General features: G+C 42.2%; 1 protein-coding gene across 1 annotated transcript in view; it reads right to left on the reverse strand.

Moving 5' to 3' along the window:
* SUSD1 (sushi domain containing 1) overlaps positions 1-20,065 on the reverse strand; it is a 116,537-nt gene that overhangs the window by 86,979 nt on the left and 9,493 nt on the right. Inside the window, exons 3-5 of the mRNA XM_080820135.1 lie at positions 15,648-15,800; positions 14,788-14,967; positions 857-1,036 (exon numbers count right to left, since the gene is read on the reverse strand). Coding sequence (XP_080676261.1) covers positions 857-1,036; positions 14,788-14,967; positions 15,648-15,800 — 513 coding nt within the window. The remainder of the gene's footprint in view (positions 1-856; positions 1,037-14,787; positions 14,968-15,647; positions 15,801-20,065) is intronic.

A 20,065-nucleotide genomic window follows, 5' to 3' on the forward strand; every position in this document is an offset into this window, starting at 1 on the left:
AACGAAAGCAGGCTCTCAAAGAGATATCTGTATGCCCATTCTCACAGCAGCACTGTTCACAATGGCCAGAAGGTGGACGCAACACAAGTGTCCATCAGTGATGAATGGATCAACAAAATGTGGCAAATACGCATGACGGAATGTTATTCAGCATTTAAACAGAAGGAAACCCCGCCATTTGCAAAAACACGGATGAACCCGCTGAACATCATTCTAAGGGAAGTAAGCCAGTCACAGAAGGACAAACGCTGCCTGATTCTGCTTATATGAGGTATCTAAATTCGTCAAATCCACAGAAACAGAAAGTAAAATGGCAGTGCCGTAGGGAGGAGGAAGTGGGGAGTTACTGGTTAATGGGTACCGAGTTTCAGTTTTGCAATATGAAAAGGGTCTGGAGATGGGTTGCCCAACAGCGTGAATACACTTGATACTTTAAAATGGTTAAGGCGGTAGATTTTATGTTGTGTGTGTTTGACCACAATTAAAAATTTAAAAACAAACATTAAAAAACCTCTTTACTCATTACACCACCTTTTCTTTGAAAAGCTGCCAACATGGGCTAAGTTAGGACTTTCCAGGATGCTCCCTGAGAAAACGGTTCATGGAGAACTGTAGAGGAGACGGGAATCACTGTGATTTCAGGTGAGCTGCAGAAGACGATGCCCAAGTTTATTTTTCCAAACCACCCTCTAAATCTTCAGGATTTGGCCAACACACCTAAAGCCAGGTGCCCACTCAGGTAAATGGCACAGCCAGGCACAGTACACAGAGGGAGCGGTGGGACGGCTGGCAGTCCCCAACTCCTACGGGCTGTCTGCTTCCAGGAAACAGAAGCCCATAGAACGGAAGTCTATACCTGTGCATGTGAAAGCACTTTTCCTCCAAGTGCCTTTCTCCGTGCAGACAGAAGTGATCTTTCCCCCAGGGCTCTCAAATCCCTCTTGACAGACATATTGAGCCACACTGCCTGGGCTGGAGCTGTGATTCCCCACCAGCACTGCATGGCGCACTTCCGGAGGACGGCCGCACTTGACCTCTGCAAAGGGAAGACGCACAGCACAAGTTACGACCCCCAACTTCTAGCCCTATAGTTCACATTTTAGGAAAAAAACATTTTGCCACAACAGAGCCCCCTCATATGCGAAAGAGAAAACATGAACCCCATCAAACAATCCAGCTGCAGATACAGAAGATTGTTCAGGGGATGCCTGGGTGGCTGTTGGTTAAGCGACTACCTTCGGCTCAGGTCATGATCCTGGAATCCCAGGATCAAGTCCCACATCGGGCTCACTGCTCGTCAGGGAGTCTGCTTCTCCCTCTGAACCTCCCCCTTCTCATGCTCTCTCTCTCATTCTCTCTCTCTCAAATAAATAAATAAAATCTTAAAAAAAAAAAAAAGAAGAAGATTGTTCGGAAGTAGAGAAAATAGACATGCCCCAGTTCAGTGAAACTTACAAACGTGTACACATAGAAAATATTCCAATTGTAAGATTATTTACATTACAGAGAATTCTTTGGTCAATGAAACAATCCATCTGAGGTTCTTTTAAATATTAAGATTTTCAGGTACATTTTCCCTATGTATCATGAGATCACAAACTCCTAAGTAGATGATAATACAATTATAGTTTTGTTGCCAACTGATTATTACATGAGATAGATACAAAATCTTTGAACTTTTAAAGCAAATTAATAGGGAAAGTATACATAGTCTAAACATTCACTTTATGTTTCTATAAAGGAAAAAAATCAGCTGCCTAGAAGGAGACAAGCCTAGAATTATAAAACTGATTTGAAATTTCTTCTCTGCAGCTCTGACTACTAGAGCACACTAGAATATTGACAGAAAGTATCTGAAGGAAATGGATTATGACGCTACCATTTCAGACTCAGCCAAACTTTACTTCATGTAAGAGTAGAAGAAAGTCATCTTCAAATATTTTGCAATTTTTGAAAATCCATATGGTTATCTTTTCTGTTAAAAACAAAAACAAAACAAAAACCTCCAGCCCAACAACAACAATAAAATGAACCAAAATTAATATCCTAAAAGAGGGGCGCCTGGGTGGCTCAGTGGGTTAAGCCTCTGCCTTCGGCTCAGGTCATGATCTCAGGGTCCTGGGATCGAGCCCTGCATCAGGCTCTCTGCTCAGCAGGGAGCCTGCTTCCCCCTTTCTCTCTCTGCCTGCCTCTCTGCCTACCTGTGATCTCTGTCTGTCAAATAAATAAATAAATAAATCTTAAAAAAAAAAAATCCTACAAGAAGGGGAGGACAGGTTTTAGAAGAAATACTAGCAAGCAATGAAATGTAAATGATGTGTAGGTTAAGTCTCCATAATCATTTAAATGTGACTGGAGGGATGCCTGGGTGGCTCAGTCAGTTAAGCGCCTGCCTTAGGCTCAGGTCATAATCCCAGGGTTCTCAGATCGAGTCCTGTATCAGGCTCCTTGCTCAGTGGGGAGCCTGCTTTACCCTCTGCATGCCACTCCCCTGCTTGTGTTCTCCCTTCCTGACAAAATTTTAAAAATTTTAAAAATGTGACTGCAGAGCTTGATATAACTAGTAGTAAAGGATTCTACAATGAAAAGTTGAACAGTGTAAAAAAACGAATAATTTGAAAATAAAATTCCAAATTATTTCAAATTATTTCAAATTCCAAATTGAATTTCAAAATTCAAATTATTTCAAATTATTTCTGAGCAACGAGGCAAAGGGAAGAAACGAACATGCCAAATTCCTCACGAAGTCGTGGGAAGTTCATACATACAATTTTATTCAAGAAAGCATAATAAATCTAAAATAAGGAGGCCATACACAGTCATTGCAAATATAGCCAAGAGTCCCAGTTATACCCAAATACAGAGAAAAATATATATATAATTTCTGCTGTTCACTCTAATGTTTAGTTTTCTCCCCAGTTCATAGAAAGCCAAGAAAATCACACAGTCTTGATATGCAGGCTTTTCAAATATAAGGGCAAAGTGCCTCTGACTCTTGGTTCCAGCTCAGGTCCTGATCTCAGGGTCTTGATGTCAAGCCCTGTGTTGGAGTCTGCTTGAATTTCTCCCGCCCTCTCCCTCTGCCCCTCCTGCTTGTGCTCTTTCTCTCTTTCAAATAAATAAATCTTTAAAAAAAATAAAATGTAAGTGCATTTATTGAGACAAAGAACTCAAGACAGAGAAAATGGTATGATCTGTTCCCAACTCCCCAACAACCATTCTTGGCCTTAGAAACAGGTAGCTTCTCTTAAATGAGCTTCTGATATAGAACTGATGGATTTAATGGAACTGCACATGGCTCCGCCCCACTGTGGATGTTTGGTTTGTTGTAGAACCCCAGAGTTCTTTCCCAGAGCAGGCTTTCATCTGTTGAATTGAAGTTTTCATGAGAACGTCAATATAACAAACCCACCCGACCCAGTCTCTTGGGTCTGTGATTTTATTTTTTTTTTTGTAAGATTTTTACTGATTTGTTTGATGGAGAGAAAGAACACAAGCAGAGGGAGAAGCAGAGGGAGAGGGACAAGCAGGCTCTCCACTAAGCAGGGAGCCTGACGTGGGGCTTGATCCCAGCACCCTTGAGATCATGGCCTGAGCAAAAGGCAGACACTTAACCAACTGAGCCACCCAGGCGCCCGGGCTCTGGGATTTTAAAAGAAGAGTTAGTCTCTGGTCAGTGTAGATTCACATCATCAGCAGTTATGGGACCAGAACCAGGTGGTCATTTCATAAATCCTCCAACCCTGCCTACCTCAAAAGTCTCATACTTGTTCAAAGGGATATATTCCCTTTTCATACATGTTTACCAGACACAAGACTTCTTAGCCCTTGTCATGTTTTTCCCAGCACCCAACCTTTAGACGTATCAACTGGCCCAAAACAAGACATGAGTATATTTGTGTGTACCTGGGCAACCAACCGAACAGGTGGTTAATGTTTCATAAGGCTGCCCAGTCATTGTTGACATCTAAAATATCTTCTAGTTAAAACCAGGGTTTAGCTATAGCAGGAAATAGAGGGGACAGCAGTGAAGAGATTGAGTGTAAGGGTTTATGTAGGTTTATGGACCTTGAAGCTGGAATTCTAAACAGCACATTGGAGAGGTTTGGCAAGGAACCTAGTGATAGATCATTGGGTTAAGGGAGAAGCACAGATTCTAAAGGTATAAGAGTACAGAAGATACCTATGTTGGCTTCCATCTTTGGACGTGACTAAGAATAGTGGAAGGCATGTAAAAATATGATTTTTAAAAATTCATACCAAAAATATTAATTTGGGAGTTGATGAGAGATCAGTAGCTCACTCTCTGGGGACTACAGTTCAGAGACTCAGGGAGATGCCCAGTGGTGGGCAACCATGACTTGGTGAGTTCCCATACCATAGCTACTCAAGATGGATAGTCCCTTGGTGAGAGATAGAGTGGATTCTAGCATGACTTGGATTAAACACATGGTTCTAAACAGCAGCTGTACATCTGAACTGCCTAGGGAACTTGGAAAGCACAGCCTCTCCCCTTACCCAGATAAGTCTTCCAAATCAGTAGTACGGAGTTGGGTTCTTGGCATCCACATTTCTACAAGCTTCCAAGTTTGAGTTTTATGCACACGCTCAGCTCAGAACCTAAATTAAATACTAGTAGGAATAGCTACCATTTATCATCACATGCTTGAGGGCTTAATGTCTTTCTCTGAATATATTATGTCTTCCCAAATATATGGTCAGTCTGGAAAGAACAGAATCTTTATTTGATCATCTCCTGTACTCCCACAAAGCCTACTTAAAATAATACATTTTGCATAGTAAATAAAATAAATAATTGTTCATCAATAGCTTGCCACTGCTTTATCATTGTTTGAGATGTAACAAATGTTCCTTTGATATGAGTAACAGCCCCTAAGAAAAGAAAGAGGCATCAGGAAATTGTAAGTATAAATAACAAGACAGGTACACATTACCTTTACATTTGTTATCCAACAGAGGGAACTCACACCTACCAAACGCCACGTAGATGAAAGTGGAATAAAAGACTCACAAAAACTAGTATCAGTGTTGTACCGGGGAATTCTGGGAATGTTGTTCAAACCTCAAACATTTTATTTTATTTTTTTAAGATTTATTTATTTATTTATTTATTTGACAGACAGAGATTACAAGTAGGCAGAGAGGCAGGCAGAGAGAGAGGAAGAAGCAGGTTCCCCGCTGAGCAGAGAGCCCCATGCGGGGCTCGATCCCAGGACCCTGGGATCATGACCTGAGCCGAAGGCATAGGCTTTAACCCACTGAGCCATCCACGTGCCCCGAACCTCAATCATTTTAATCATAATAGCATTCATCAAAGTCCTACTAAACATGTCTATTAAATATATACTATCTCATTTATTCGTCAAAGAAAACCTTGCAAGGTAGATGGTTTTTTCCTCATGAAGTTTAAAGATATGAATTATGGAGCCTAAGAGCCCCTCAGAGCTCCTAAGAGCTTAAGTCATGTTCAAAAGTCCACCACCAATAAAAGACAGAGCCAGTACTCAATCCGTGGGATATATGACCCCAAAGTCCAGGTCCATTAAATCTGGGGACCCTCACAATGAAGGGGTCCAGTCTAGGCCCTGAATAGGACTGAGCTGAGAAGTTAGCTAAAACCTCAGGAGAAAAGATTGCATAATGAAGCATTCAAATCAGTATGGAAGAGTTCTGTAACAACTCCCTCTTCCAAATCTTGTCTCCCACAGCTTTCCCAGAGCAAGATAGCTGCTGGAAACAGACTTAACCCTACATCTGTGTGATACCCTGGAGCCTTCTTAGTACTGATGTTTAACCCCATAACAGGGTTCTGGCCTGGGTCTGGCCTGGCATATGGCCCTGTCACAGATATTCCCATCATGCTTTAGAGAGATGGCAGCCTCTGCCACTTCTACTCAGACTAAGCGGTACCCAAGAAAGCAGATGGCCACCATTAAGAAAGACTCCAAAATCAATCCAACGGAGGCTGCAATAGGTAGTAAGAAAAATATGGTCCTCCACGAAATGCCCAAAGTTCTCACTATCACAAGAAACTAAGCCATTTAAAAAAACAGTTTAGGGGCGCCTGGGTGGCTCAGTGGGTTAAAGCCTCTGCCTTCGGCTCAGGTCACGATCTTAGGGTCCTGGGATCGAGCCCCGCATCGGGCTCTCTGCTCAGCGGGGAGCCTGCTTCCTCCTGTCTCTCTGCCTGCTTGTGGTCTCTCTGTCAAATAAATAAATAAAATCTTTAAAAAAAAAACACAAAAAACAGTTTATAACCAAAAGAAAGAAAAAAATAAGGAGCACAAATCTGCATTAGATATGCATTAGGGGTGTTCATTTAGGCACACATTTCTCTGGCTAATTATATTATGAAGGAACAACGTTTGGAGATGTGTCAGCAATACAGTCAACTAATTATGAACATGCTGGGAATTTTTTTCAAGATTTATTTATTTGAGAGAGAGAGTGTGAGCGCACAAGTAGGGGGAGAGGCAGAGGGGCAGACTCCCCTCTGACTCCCCCCGAACGCAAGCACGGAGCCTGATGTGGAGCTAGATCTCACCACCCTGGGAGATGACCTAAGTGGAAAACAAGAATCAGATGTTTAACTCTCTAAGCCACCCAGGTGCCCCCATGGTGGGGAATTTTTCCTTACCGTCTCACTACCTTTGATTTCATTCAAATAATCAACTTCAAAATGGGGTGGGGGGAACAGTGCTGTGCCCGTTTCAAGGACCACATTCATACTGTAATTCCATTTCCTATCTTGAAGGTAAAAATGTTTATCTACACTACTAGCTTTAATATTTAACCCAAGAAAACATTCCAGAAGGAAAACTGTTTGATGAAAGGTATCGGCAATTTACAACTTCTTTTTTTTTTTTTTTTTTTTAATTTTATTAATTTATTGGACAGAGAGAGAGAGAGATATCACAAGTAGGCAGAGCAGCAGGCAGAGAGAGAGCGGGAAGCAGGCTCCCCGCTGAGCAGAGAGCCCGATATGGGGCTCGATCCCAGGACCCTGAGATCATGACCTGAGCTAAAGGCAGAGGCTCAACCCACTAAGCCACCCAGGCGCCCCGGCAATTTACAACTTCTAATCAACGGGCTGTATCACTGGTATCATCCCCATTGGCAGTTTCTCATTAGAAACATCAGCACAATAATGTGATTGATTTCAGAAATAACATAGTAATATAAGGCTTCATCTAAGACTGTTTTAGAGAGCAATAAATACCAAGCTGAGAAAGAAAAAAAAAAAAAAAAAAAGACCAATAACGTCCATAAATTGAGGCAGACATCTTGCCAGCTGCCAGGGGAATGAATGATAGACCTACTCCACAGGCTGATATTGACTCAAGAAAAGTCTTTCCAGAGAAATAAACTACTAGCTGGAAAGCTCTGGCAGAGGAATAGAAACAAGCATGAAAACTGAAGAAAATCATATTAAAGTCAGTTTTCATTTACACAACAATAACAGAAATGTCCCTGTTGTGCCGTAGAGTCAAAGCAGAATTACAGATCACCTAGAAATCGGTGGGGTGGGGCAGGTTGGAAGGGTCCAACGGTCAGGCAGATTAACACCAGAGTCTCCACTATACTCGTGTTCTGGATCAGATAATTCAGCACTTAGACCTTCATCGTCTTCATCTGCTTCATTTGGAAAAATGTCCCTTTCCCTCCCTTCATGGTAAGCTCTCCATGGGCTATACCTACATCCCACATTTTTAGACTACCCCCTGCAGTCATGTGAGTTATTAATATTCCTATGAATATTACTCTTTGTGACGTGTACCGGTAAGAAATACGGCCTAAGGAATGGGGCTGAATAAATGTAACCTTACCATGAAGTTTCACGTATTTTATGCCATGTTCGTAATTTGGCCACATGTAGTTAGAGCCTCCTTCCAGGATCATCTGAGCTCTGAATTCCAAGTATCATCAATGTGGGGGGTTGGAATCTAGCATCTCGGTATGTGGCAACTTGCATTTAGAAAATGTTATTACGATCATCAAAGGAAAATGGGAGGGTTGTACGATGCCACGAAGCACATTCTCAAGGAGAGCTTATTAACTGCGGTGACTAAGCTAATGAGCTCATTAGTACCAAAAAGTCCACTCGCCCTTAAGGCAGTAGAAAAAAATAATAATAATAACTTTTTGATGTATTTTGTATTCCCAAGTCTTCCATGAACTTTAGCCTTGATGAACAATGCATTTCCTTTAGATCATATTCATAGAGAAAGCTCACTTGGAAGAAGAAAAAAAAAAATTCCATTTCACGTAACAACACTTATTGTCAACAAATAGCATCTGGTATGAAAACAGCTAGAATCTGAAGACTCCAGAAACTGCAGGGGTGACAGGATAGGTGAAAGCATGAGTGCTGGAAAGAAAAAAAGAGTTTCTCAATGTCTCTCCTGTAAGGATCTTTCATTTGTAGAGGTGATAATGGCTGTTGATGCTTTGAACCGCACATGAATCTTTCTTTTTTTCCAAAAGTAACATTAAAACTCTTCATTTTAATGCTCTACTTGTAGGCCGAATACTTGAACTGAAAACTAATAAATTAGGTAATGTGAAAACTGAAGAATTTTAGACCTTTCCCTTCTATGGTGAGAAGTTTCGCAAAGATCTGACATTTTTGTAAGAGACACTACCTGCCACTCCCTGCTAGATCATGAACCCTCTCATTAAAATGATGAATATGTATCTGGCAGCACCGAGTGCTTTCTACCATTATTTCTCATTAAATCTTCATAGCAGTTCTACAGGATGGAAACAATCTTATCCCCTTCTACAGAAGGAAATGAGTTGAGAGAAGTTTAGAGCTAGTTCCGGAACTCCCGAGTGGTTCGGCCAAAACTCACACAAGTCTTTCCGATTCTAAAGCTCCCACTTCCCCACCCCATGGCAGTCTCATAACCAGTGTCATCGTTCATTCTGCACACTCCAGTGACTCCGAACATTTGTAAGGGATATATTTTAGTGGCATTTACACGGCAAAAGGATAACACAAGAGATTTGTTGTGTGCAGGCAGGAAATCAATGCGGTCTTCCTAAATGTTTGAAAAGATCGGTATGTGGTGAGGTGCCCAAAATCCATTTCAAGCAATTACCTGGAACACAGAAGATAAACACAAGATACGTGGCTGCCACTGTGTCCACCCTCCCCCACGGCAGGCACCACGAGTCAATCAGAGCACTAGTTCCTGCTGGGCCTCCATGTGAACCTTCGCCCCAGCCTGACTGAAAATCCTGAGAGAGTAGTGCAACAAAACTTGTCCACCGCCCCTCACCTGAATGCCCTAATTTGTGGTCCAACTTACATCAAAACGTTGTCAAATACTCTCAACTTGGCAGAGATGAGATGGGGCTCTACTACGAGAACCTCAAAAGATGATGAGTTGACTCCACAGTAATACATATTCTTCAGGGCGGGTCCTGGCCCACACCTTGGACTCCCAGGGCCTCCAGCTTTTCCTCGTCGCCTCCCACCTCCAGCACTCACAAGGGTTGATTCTAACAAGGACTCTGCCTTCTAGAAAGTGCTTTGGGTTCTCATCTTGATACATAAACTAGTGACACAAGGTAAGGGACTTTCTCTCTGGTGAGAATGGGAAAGAACACCCCCTATGCATTGTCAATAGAATATATGTGAAATGAGAAATAACCAATTAACCACCTCAGAAGGCATTTCTAGAAATCAGATAAGACAATGTTTACAGAAAACCTTGTCCACCTTAAAGTGCTGGCCACCTTTGGAGAAATCAGGCTCTGTTATTCATAGACTTTAGAAACCACGTCCCATCCTCATTCACCAACTCACAGGAGAAATTCTGCCTCTGCCAGCAGCCCACGGTGCTGGACCGCTCTCTTTGGAGGGCCACTTGTGTGGATATGGGGAAAACCAGGAGTCAGTCCAAGGCCTGGCTTGCACTGAGAGGTCACGCCAAGTGAGAAGCACACGTGAAGATATGGAAGACAAAGCCAGAAGACGTGGCATCAGGAAAAGACATGAAGCTTGAGAACTGAAACCAAAGAGGAGGCCCGGGTTTCAGCAAGGCTTAGCCCAGGATAGGCTGGATGGCAGTCCGGGAGCCAACTCGATGCCCACCATGGACTGTGCCACCTTTTGAAGAGGATTCGGAGTGCTTCCATGGGACTTAGGTATGCTCTTAGGTATGCTGGGCCCTGTGCCAGGTGCTGGAGAGATCGTGCTGAACAAAACTCCACGGTCACGGGGCTCTTAGATTCACAGTCCAGTAGGAGTGACATAGACCACAAAAATGGTCATAAATAATGTGCTTGCATACTGGGGACTAAGACAGAGAATGCTGTCAGAGGTGACACCGAAGCTGAAACTTGAAAGACAAGAAGGCCCTTGCTATGCCAAGAACAGGGAGACTCCATGAACAAACAAGTGAACAAGGAAAATGTGGTCTATACACAGAATGGAATATTACTCAGCCTTAAATAAGAATGAAGGTCTGACACCTGCTACAACATGGATGAATCCTGAAGACGTTACGCGCAGCGAAATAAGCCAGACATAAAAAGACAAATATCGTACGAGTCCACAAATATGAGGTACCTAGAACACAAATTTACAGTGACGGAAAGTAGAACAGAGGTACCAGGGGCTGGGAGACATAGGAGGGAGGAGTTATTGTTTAATGGGTACAGAGTTTCTGTTTGGAATGATGAAAACATTCTGGAGATAGATAACAGTGATGGTTGGGCAACACCGTGAATGTACTTAATGTCACTGAATTGTATACTTATCAGTGGTGAAAATGGTCAATTTTTTATCATGTGTATTTTATCACAATAAAAAAAAGTTTTTATACTTTTTTTTATACTGGTTGGCCAGTATTATAAGTAACAGGAGAAGCATGTGCAAAAGCCCTGAGGTTGATAAAAGCTTGGCCTTTTGGTTGGGAGAGAATGATGGCAAATGGAACCTGTAGAGAAGCCAAAAAGGCCAAAAACCCTGATGGCTTCAGAGGCCATGGTTAGCAGTTTGGATTTTGTCTTAGAAGACAGATTTTTTTCCCCACAACCCTCCAACTGGTCTACCTCCACTATAAACCAGTCCTCACCACACTCTTACACAGCAAGCAAACTACATGAAGGGAAGAGCACACATCACCTCTTCTCCAGAACCATCCTCCTTCCCATGAGAACACTTAGCATTTATTCATGCTTCTCACATAATACGTAGGAGTTCACCATTACATCATAGTTCATGATGGACCTGTGTTTGCTCTTCTCCCAGACCCCCGATGGTCTTAGTCACAAGGGCTACAGCATACCTAGCATCAGACCTGGGCTCTCGATTGATTGTCGATGACAACACAGTTGAAGAGATTCCTTCACTTTGCTTCTGGCTTGGCTGAATTTTTAAAAATTTAATTTCTTTAGGCTCCCACATACAAACTTGCATCTTTTCTGAAGATTAAAAAAGTCCTAGTAAAATAATAGGAAGCACAAACCAGAGACTGACACTGTCTTCTCTAGAGAGCTGATGGACATGGGGGACTGATGTTTCCATAAACCCTTCCCTAAATCAGAAGAGGGAGCCACAGAAGCCCTGGGCATTAGGAGCTCTCCTCCTCACTTCCAGCGCTCACTTCTGAGGCTCGCTCGGAGGGGGACCCATGTCAAGGGGTCCGGGCCACGGTGGCACAGCCTCCAGGGACACAGAGAAGGCAAACAACGGGGTCCACCAACTGTGCCTTCTCTGATGGGGAAGTCTGTGAAGTCGGACACAAAAGCTGGGTCCGTGACACACAGCTGCTCCCTTACCAAGTACTTGTTCCTCAGCAACATGCAAGTTCACAGTTTGCTAGAGTTGTCAGTGGAATTCCCAATTCCGATGGCTTTATACCTCAGAGCTGAAAATGCAGTGCCAGCTGGCCCGCGGCCGGGCTTCTGGAGTCCCAGGGATGAGGAAGGGTAAGTAAGAAGGGGCGCTCAGAAGAGCAGACGCAGCCTTGAGAAGCTAGTGGCCATGTGGTGACACGGGGGAAGAGAAGGAGGGTGTCAGCAGGCAGACGGAGCCGTTATTAGAGGAGGGAGAAAAGAAGTGAAGATCTTCCAAATAACAGTTCTTTGGAGAATGTAACAAGTACTCTCCTCCAAATTAACTTTCCCCATTCTCAGCCCAATAATCCAGATGACTACTAGTTCTCAAAGTCACACAAACTCTTTCATTTGGGTTTTCCTATATAAATCCTTTGGGAGTTCTTTGATATGCATTAGGGTACACTTTAATCCAAGTTCTGCATTTTAATTGATCCACTGAAAGATAATGTGAGAACTAAAATGTACTTTTAGAATTTCTTAACCCCCAAGATGACAATTAACTATTAAAAATGTGTTTAGAGGGGCACCTGGGTGGCTCAGTGGGTTAAAGCCTCTGCCTTTGGCTCGGGTCATGATCCCAGGGTCCTGGGATCGAGCCCCGCATCGGGCTCTCTGCTCAGCAGGGAGCCTGCATCCTCCTCTCTCTCTGCCTGCCTCTCTGCCTACTTGTGATCTCTGTCTGTCAAATAAATAGGTGGAATCTTTAAAAAAAAAAAATGTGTTTAGAGCCTGAATCGCAAATCAGAACAGCACAAGAATTAACTTAGCCAGGGGCGCCTGGGTGGCTCAGTGGGCTAAGCCTCTGCCTTCAGCCCAGGTCATGATCCCAGGGTCCTGGGATCGAGCCCCACATCGGGCTCTCTGCTCTGCGGGGAGCCTGCTTCCCCCTCTCTCCCTGTCTGCCTTTCTGCCTACTTGTGATCTCTCTCTCTGTCAAACAAATAAACAAAATCTTAAAAAAAAAAAAGAATTAACTTAGCCAAACACATCACTGGGAGTTCCTATCTATGCAGTAAATTCAATGAAAACTGTTTCCTTTTTTCCAAAATGGAAAACAGCTTTGTTACTTTATCTAAGGCATTTAAAATTCTTTCAATAAAGAAAGAATATAATATATGAAAATCATCCTGGATCCCCCCAGTGGAAGTTACCACTGTTAATATTTTGATGTATCACCTTCTAAACTTTCATGAGCATATATGTGCATATGAGCTTTTTCAAAATTAATGTGATGTTATTCATATAATTGATAATTCAGTAATACACTGTTAAGCCTAACCTATGTCAATAAATATTATTTTCCAATGTAATTTTTATTGGCTACATAATATTCCATTTCATGTACATGCCATGATTTATTTAATTGATCTCCCATTGATAGACATGTGGGGTTGTTTCCAATATTTCACTTACAAACAACTATAACTACAGAAAATTATAAATATGAGTGCTTTCTACTTCTCTCCACAAATAAGTTTGAAAATCTGGATAGAATCAATGATTTCCTAGGAATATGTAAATCACCAAAGTGGACCCCAAAAAGGATAGGAAACTTAGACCTGTAGGTATAAGGTTTTTTAAAATAGCCCAAGGACTACCTCTCTAAAAAAGCCACATCCAGATAATTCACAAGTGAAATCTCCCAAGCCTTTAAAAATTCTATTTATAGTAGTCCGGAGAAGGAAGAAAGAGAGAAATTTTTTCACATTCTTTTCTTAAAATTTAGAATAATATTGACACCAAACCCAACAACAATGGCATAGAAAAAAGAAAATAAACCAACCTCACTTCTGAATATTAATGTAAAATTTCTAAATAAAGTTTAGCAAATATAATCCAGATAAAAATAAAAAAAATCGAAGACCCAGAAAGAAGGCTCCATTCCAGATATTAGTACATAAGATCATTATCAGGAAATCTAAAAATATAAACTTACCATATGACTTGGTTAAAGCAGAAATGTATATGATCACTTGAACATATCTAAAAGATGTAATAAATGTAACTCATTTCTGATTTTTAAAGCCTCAGTAGAGTGAGACTAGATAGAGGCTTCTTTAAGATTATGTCATGCCAGGGGCACCTGGGTGGCTTGGTCAGTTGAGCATTGGACTGTTGGTTTTGGCTCAGGTCATAATCTCAGTGTCCTAGGATCAAGCGCCGTGTCAGGCTCTGAGCTCAGCACAAAGTCTGTTTGAGATTCTCTCTCCCTCTCGCTCTGCCCCTCTCCCCCCGACGCACACACATGAGCCTTCTCTTTCTCCCTCTCAAATAAATAAATAAAATCTTTAAAAAAAAAAAAAGAATACAACTTCTGAAACCAGAATTTCTGTGTTCAAGTTCAGCTCTATCACTAGCTATATGACCTTGAACAGATTACTTCATTTCTCCATGCCTCACTTTCCTCATCTATAAAATGGGATAATAATAGTACATACTCCTAGGGATCCTGTAAGGATTGATTGAGTCTATCGATATAAAGTACTTAGAACAGCACTTGGCACATGGTGCTGGGTCAGCGTACATAAGAATATAATATAAGTAGAAATCCACGTCAAAGAGCCAAGACCACAAACGCATAATGAAAAACTAAAACCACTGCCATGAAAGTCATGAATAGGGATACTCAAAGTCAACACTATTATTTAACTTTTTGTTCTGAAAGTATTAACCAAGTGGATTGATCACGAGAAACCTCACTTACAAACGTAGAAGAATAAAAGATGGAATTGTCATGATTTGCCAATAACTATTCCTGAAAATACCAAGAGAATCAACTAGAATGCCTCCTAGAGACAACAGGGACTTACCGGATCCATTTAATTCATTCACCACCCTAAAGAGAAATTCCGAGAGAAACATGAAAACAATCTCAAAACGACAGAAGCTGGGATCCTGGACCTTTTGAAAACTCACCTTGGCAACGTAACTTTGGGGACTCCCACGTGCCCAAAGCTGTGCAGCTTGAAACTGTATCTTCCAGGTCACTGAAAAATCCTTCTTTGCAAGCATAACGCACCTGGCTGCCAAGCCTAGAAGTGTAATTCCCGACGATAAGGCCATCTGGGACCTCAGGAGGGAGGCCACAGTCTATTTCTGAAAATAAATTAACGTCAAATTCATTACTATGTGAATATGAATTTACAAAACTCATCATCATCTCTCTCCACCTCTACCCCATCGTCCCCTTTCCCCTCCCCGCACACACATCTGAGCAATATTTTACATAGACTGGTTCATTTCCATTTTGACTTCTGGGCATGTTTCCAGTGACTGTCTCTATTCAATCTTCTGGCTTTCCATCAGTAATGGCATCGACACAGACGCAAAGCTGATGGGATTTGGCAGTCAACCCTCACTAATTCACACTAGTTAAAGAGAAGCCTAACCCAGTGAAGTAAAACATTTGAATTGCAAAACACCTTCAGATATACAAGGCTCTGTAATTTTCAGAGTCATTTTTCTATTGCTGGTCCTTAAGAGGGCAGCTATGTTTACTATATAAAATCATGTTTCGTGGGAGAATATCTACTAACTGCTAAAAATCCCGGAAGTTAACCAATTGTAGCTTTTTTTTTTTTAAATCTAAGATAGCTAGCCCCTTTTACCCTGTAATATTGACTTTATTTAATAGGTTGTACAGATGTGCAAAGGAACAGATAATCTCCACTCATATCCCCAACACAGGCCCCACGGACACAGGCTCTGAGCAGAAGAAAGTCATCTGAGAGCAGAATCCCACTTTCAGAAAGCTCCCTTCTTTGGCAGACACCCACCTGTGCATGACGTGGTGTCTCTGGCCGGGTGGAAAGGCTCGGGCCCATTCTCTGGCAAGTATCCATCCATACAGTAGCATTCGAAACTTCCGTAAGTGTTCACACACCGTCCTCCTTGCCTGCACAGGCCGGAAACCTCACACTCATCTATGTCTTGAGACCCAGATATAAGAAGGGAGAGAAAAAACAAAAAAAGGGAAACACAGGGGCACAGGGGCATTGGAAGAGCCATTTCTCACATTCTCAATCTACCCTTGCAAAAATGGATGCATTTGTTTGCAAGGGCATCATGAGTTTTATTTCATTCCTCAAAGGCTCTTTTCATATACCCTTTCTTTATGCCACTGGTACTAAAAGGTGCTCAATAAATCCTTGTCAATGTTGTTTTGGGAATTTACAAAAACCAACAACTATCACCAACTCTCTGACACCCAACATAAAAAGCCCTAGAGAAGCATGCTGAAAAAAATTCAATCACTACAAAATAAGGATGGCCTCTACCTCATACCTCATACCTGAAAATACCTGAAGGATGGGGTCCTTGGGACGCTTAGTCTGTTAAGTGTCCGACTCTTGGTTTTGGCTCAGGTCGTGATCTCAAGGTCATGAGATCAAGTCCCTTGTCAGGCTCCTTGCTGGGCATGGAGACTGCTTAAGACTTTCTCTCTCTCCCCTCTGCCCCTCTCTTTAAAAAAAAAAAAAAGAAAGAAAGAACGAAAGAAAACCTGAAGTAGAACTCCAAATATAAAACAATTTAAACCAGAGTGAAAAATGCTTCCTAGCTCATGACCACGGGGTAAGTCAGGTAATAAGAGGAAAATTCAGAAGTGTCTCACTTATTTTATCAAGATTACAAGAACTTAAGACAAGCTTCAAGAAGAAAAATACATGCCCCTTGGCAGACTTTTCTCCTAGACTAAAGACAGCCCAAAGTATCAGGTACAGCAGTAAAAACCGCATAGTAATTCAGAGACCAGAGAAGAAACCTCTCTGCCAGTTAGCGGATTTTCCCCCCAGAAATGACTTAGAGAACAAAATAAAAACTGTAGGAATGCCATCAGAGCCACACACACACCAATTTCACCAAACGAAACAAAACAAACAAAAAAACCTTTCGTGAAATGGGACTATTCCCAGGACACGTGCAAGAACCATGGTGGGGGGCAGGGGGCAGCGGGGCCAAGAACAGGCAATAGCAAAGACTGAGGAAAACCTGGCTGTTACCCAGCTCTGGGATTTCAAAGGCTGGTAATTTTGGAAGGACCACTATCAAGTGGCCGATATTCCATTCTACCAGATGAAGAGCATTTTGTTTTGTTTTGTTTTCTAAAACCCACTAACACTATAGTTTCATAAAAGAAGGAAGAAAATATCAGAGCCCTTTTAAGTTTTGTTTGTGACTTTATCAAAATTCACTATATTCTCCTTTTTGTTTGCATTTGGGTCTTGGACCAATGAACTCCTCATCGCTCACTGATCATTGTTTAGGAGGCAGTAATTAATGTAACTGCTGAAAGAGCCCACACAAGCTACCAGTTCTGATCAACGTACATCTCTAACGCGGCCAACTTCCAGGAAAATCTGAGAGATCGTCTCTAAAGACGGTTGGCCATTTCTTGGGGATTCAAAAGTGGAATCCATTCCCCCTCCCCGTGGGCTGGTCTAGAGGCTCGCTTTGGACAACAGAATGCAGCAGAAGTTAACGCTGTGCCTTTTGTGAACCTGATCTGGGAGACGACTGGCAGCTTCGTCTCTCCCTCTGTTGGCATACAGTGGCCATGCTGTAAGGAAATCCAAGCTATCATGCCTGGGAGAGAAGTCGCTCAGGGGACACCCTAAAGATGAGATATCACGTCAAGAGAGAGGCGCCCTGGAAAACTAAGGTGTCCTGACTGACAGTCAGCATCAAGGCCCTAGAATGTGAAAGAGGCCTTCTTTTACCTACCAGCCCAGCCCAGCCACCAGCTGAATGTTTCCATATGAGTGAGAGAACCACCTACTCACAACGGAATTGTGAGTAATAATAAACTGTTGTTACAAGCCACTAAATGGGGTGGGGGGTGGGGCAGGGGGCGGGGAGTACCGTTATGCAGTAATAGATGACCAAAACACTCTTGACATATGAAGAGAAGCAGAAGTCCAAATGAAATTAAGAGGATACTGCAGTTGAGGTGCTTGGTTGGCTCAGTTGCTAGAACGTGCAACACTTGATCTCGGGGTTGTGAGTTCAAGCCCTACATTGGGTGTAAAGATTACTTAAAAATAAAATCTTAAGGGACGCCTGGGTGGCTCAGTTGGTTAAGCAGCTGCCTTCGGCTCAGGTCATGATCCCAGCGTCCTGGGATCGAGTCCCGCATCGGGCTCCTTGCTCAGCAGGGAGCCTGCTTCTCCCTTTGCCTCTACCTGCCACTCTGCCTGCCTGTGCTCGTTCGCTCTCTCTCCCTCTCTCTCTGACAAATAAATAAATAAAATCTTAAAAAAAAAAAATAAAATAAAATCTTAAAAAAAAAGAGAGAGAGAATACTGCAATCAATGAAAAAAGGGGAACTTCTGAAAAATATAATGAGAACTTGGAAATTAAAAATAAACTGTGGTGGGGCGCTTGGGTGGCTCAGTTGGTTAAGCAACTGCCTTCAGCTCAGGTCATGATCCTAGAGTCCTGGGATCGAGTCCCGCATCAGGCTGCCTGCTCAGTGGGGAGTCTGCTTCTCTCTCTGATCCTTTCCCCTCTCATGCTCTCTCTCTCACTCTTATTCTCTCGCAAATAAATAGACAAAATCTTTTTCAAAAGTGAAAAAACAAAATGTGAATGCCAAAAATAAAAACCCAATAGAGGCTTTGAATAATAGGTTGGTTGCTGCTGGAAAATAAATTTGCAAATTCCAACTTGAAGAATTTGCCAAAAACACATAGAAAAGGAAATCATATGGGACAGAAGCTATAGGACAATAGACAACATAAGGACAGATCCAAAATATGGGATGTTCACTTAAGAGAAATTGCAGGGGACACCCGGTGGCTCAGTCATTTAAGTGTCTGACCCTTGGTTTCAGCTCAGGTCATGATCTCAGGGTCATGGGACTGAGCCCCAAGTCAGGCTCCCTGCTCAGCACAGAGTCTGCTTGAGATTCTCTCTCCCTCTGCCCCTCCCACTTGTGCTCACTGTCTTTCTCTCTCCCTCGCCCTCTCTCTCAAATAAATAAATAAATCTTAATTAAAAATTAATATCAAAGGGAAAATTTCCTCTGCTTATGTATTCACATCCAAAGCACCTTTTGAAGTGACAGGCGTTAATGTTGAAGAATGAGTCATCTGAGTTTCATGGAATAAAAGAAAAATCTATGAAACGAGAGAGAAAGGAATTGTAATCTTGAAGAAAAGAAAACCAATCTGACCTAGGACTCCTTGTCTGAGAATACTAATGGAATATTTACAGAGTTCTAAGGAAAAGGGAGCAAGACATAGTACTATATTTAAGTCAAGGTATGACATTTTAGAGCATGATGGATCTCAGAAATTATACTATTGACATTTCTTTTTTTAATCTTTTTTTTCTTTTTTTCTTAGCAGATTCCATAACCAGCACAGAGCCCAACTCGGGGCTCAAACTGAGAACTATGAGATCAAGACCTCAGCCAAGATCAAGAGCTGGAAGCTTGACCAACTGAGCCACCCAGGCAACCCTTGACATTTCTTCTCTGAAAAAAGATTTTGAAAAACATTCAAGCCAGTGAAAAACATCAGAATAAAGAATGTCAAGAAGGGAAACATAATTAAAAACAACGACAACAACAAAGACGTAAGAAACGAAACCAATAAAAACTCAGTTAAACAACTGATAACAGGGCACCTGGGTAACTGCCAGTTAAGTGTCTGCCTTTGGCTCAGGTCATGATCTCAGGGTCCTGGCATCGAGCCCCACATCAGGTTCTCTGCGCAGCAGGGAGCCTGCTTCCCCCTCTCCCTCTCCCTCTGTGCTGTCTCTCTCCTCGCCTCAAATAAATAAATAAAATCTTTTAAAAAAAAACCCACAGCTGTTAATATAAAATCATGGGCTTTTGGATAATAGTTAACAAAGGATTCTTAAAATCGAAAGCATAGGAAATAAAATCAATCTCCATCCAGCACAAACTTTAGAGATGATTTTGACCCTGCAGGATCCAGCATGCGTTCCTAGAACGGGATCCATCATTTTAGCTTATCAAGATTCTGTATTCCAAGGGAGGGTGTTGTAAAATGTGGACATATACCTTTGTCACGGTAATCATCTTCCAGCCTGCCCGTCTGCCCCAGGCTCTTCAGAAGACAGTGAGTGGGAACAAATGGATTTTTCAGTAGAAACAGGCAGTACCAGTACCACAGGGCAAAAATGTGGCTAGGTAGCAATGGTAGGGAAAAGACGGAGTTTCTAGATACCG

The sequence above is a fragment of the Martes martes genome (genome assembly GCF_963455335.1).
Source record: "Martes martes genome assembly, chromosome: 12".
Taxonomy (NCBI): domain Eukaryota; kingdom Metazoa; phylum Chordata; class Mammalia; order Carnivora; family Mustelidae; genus Martes; species Martes martes.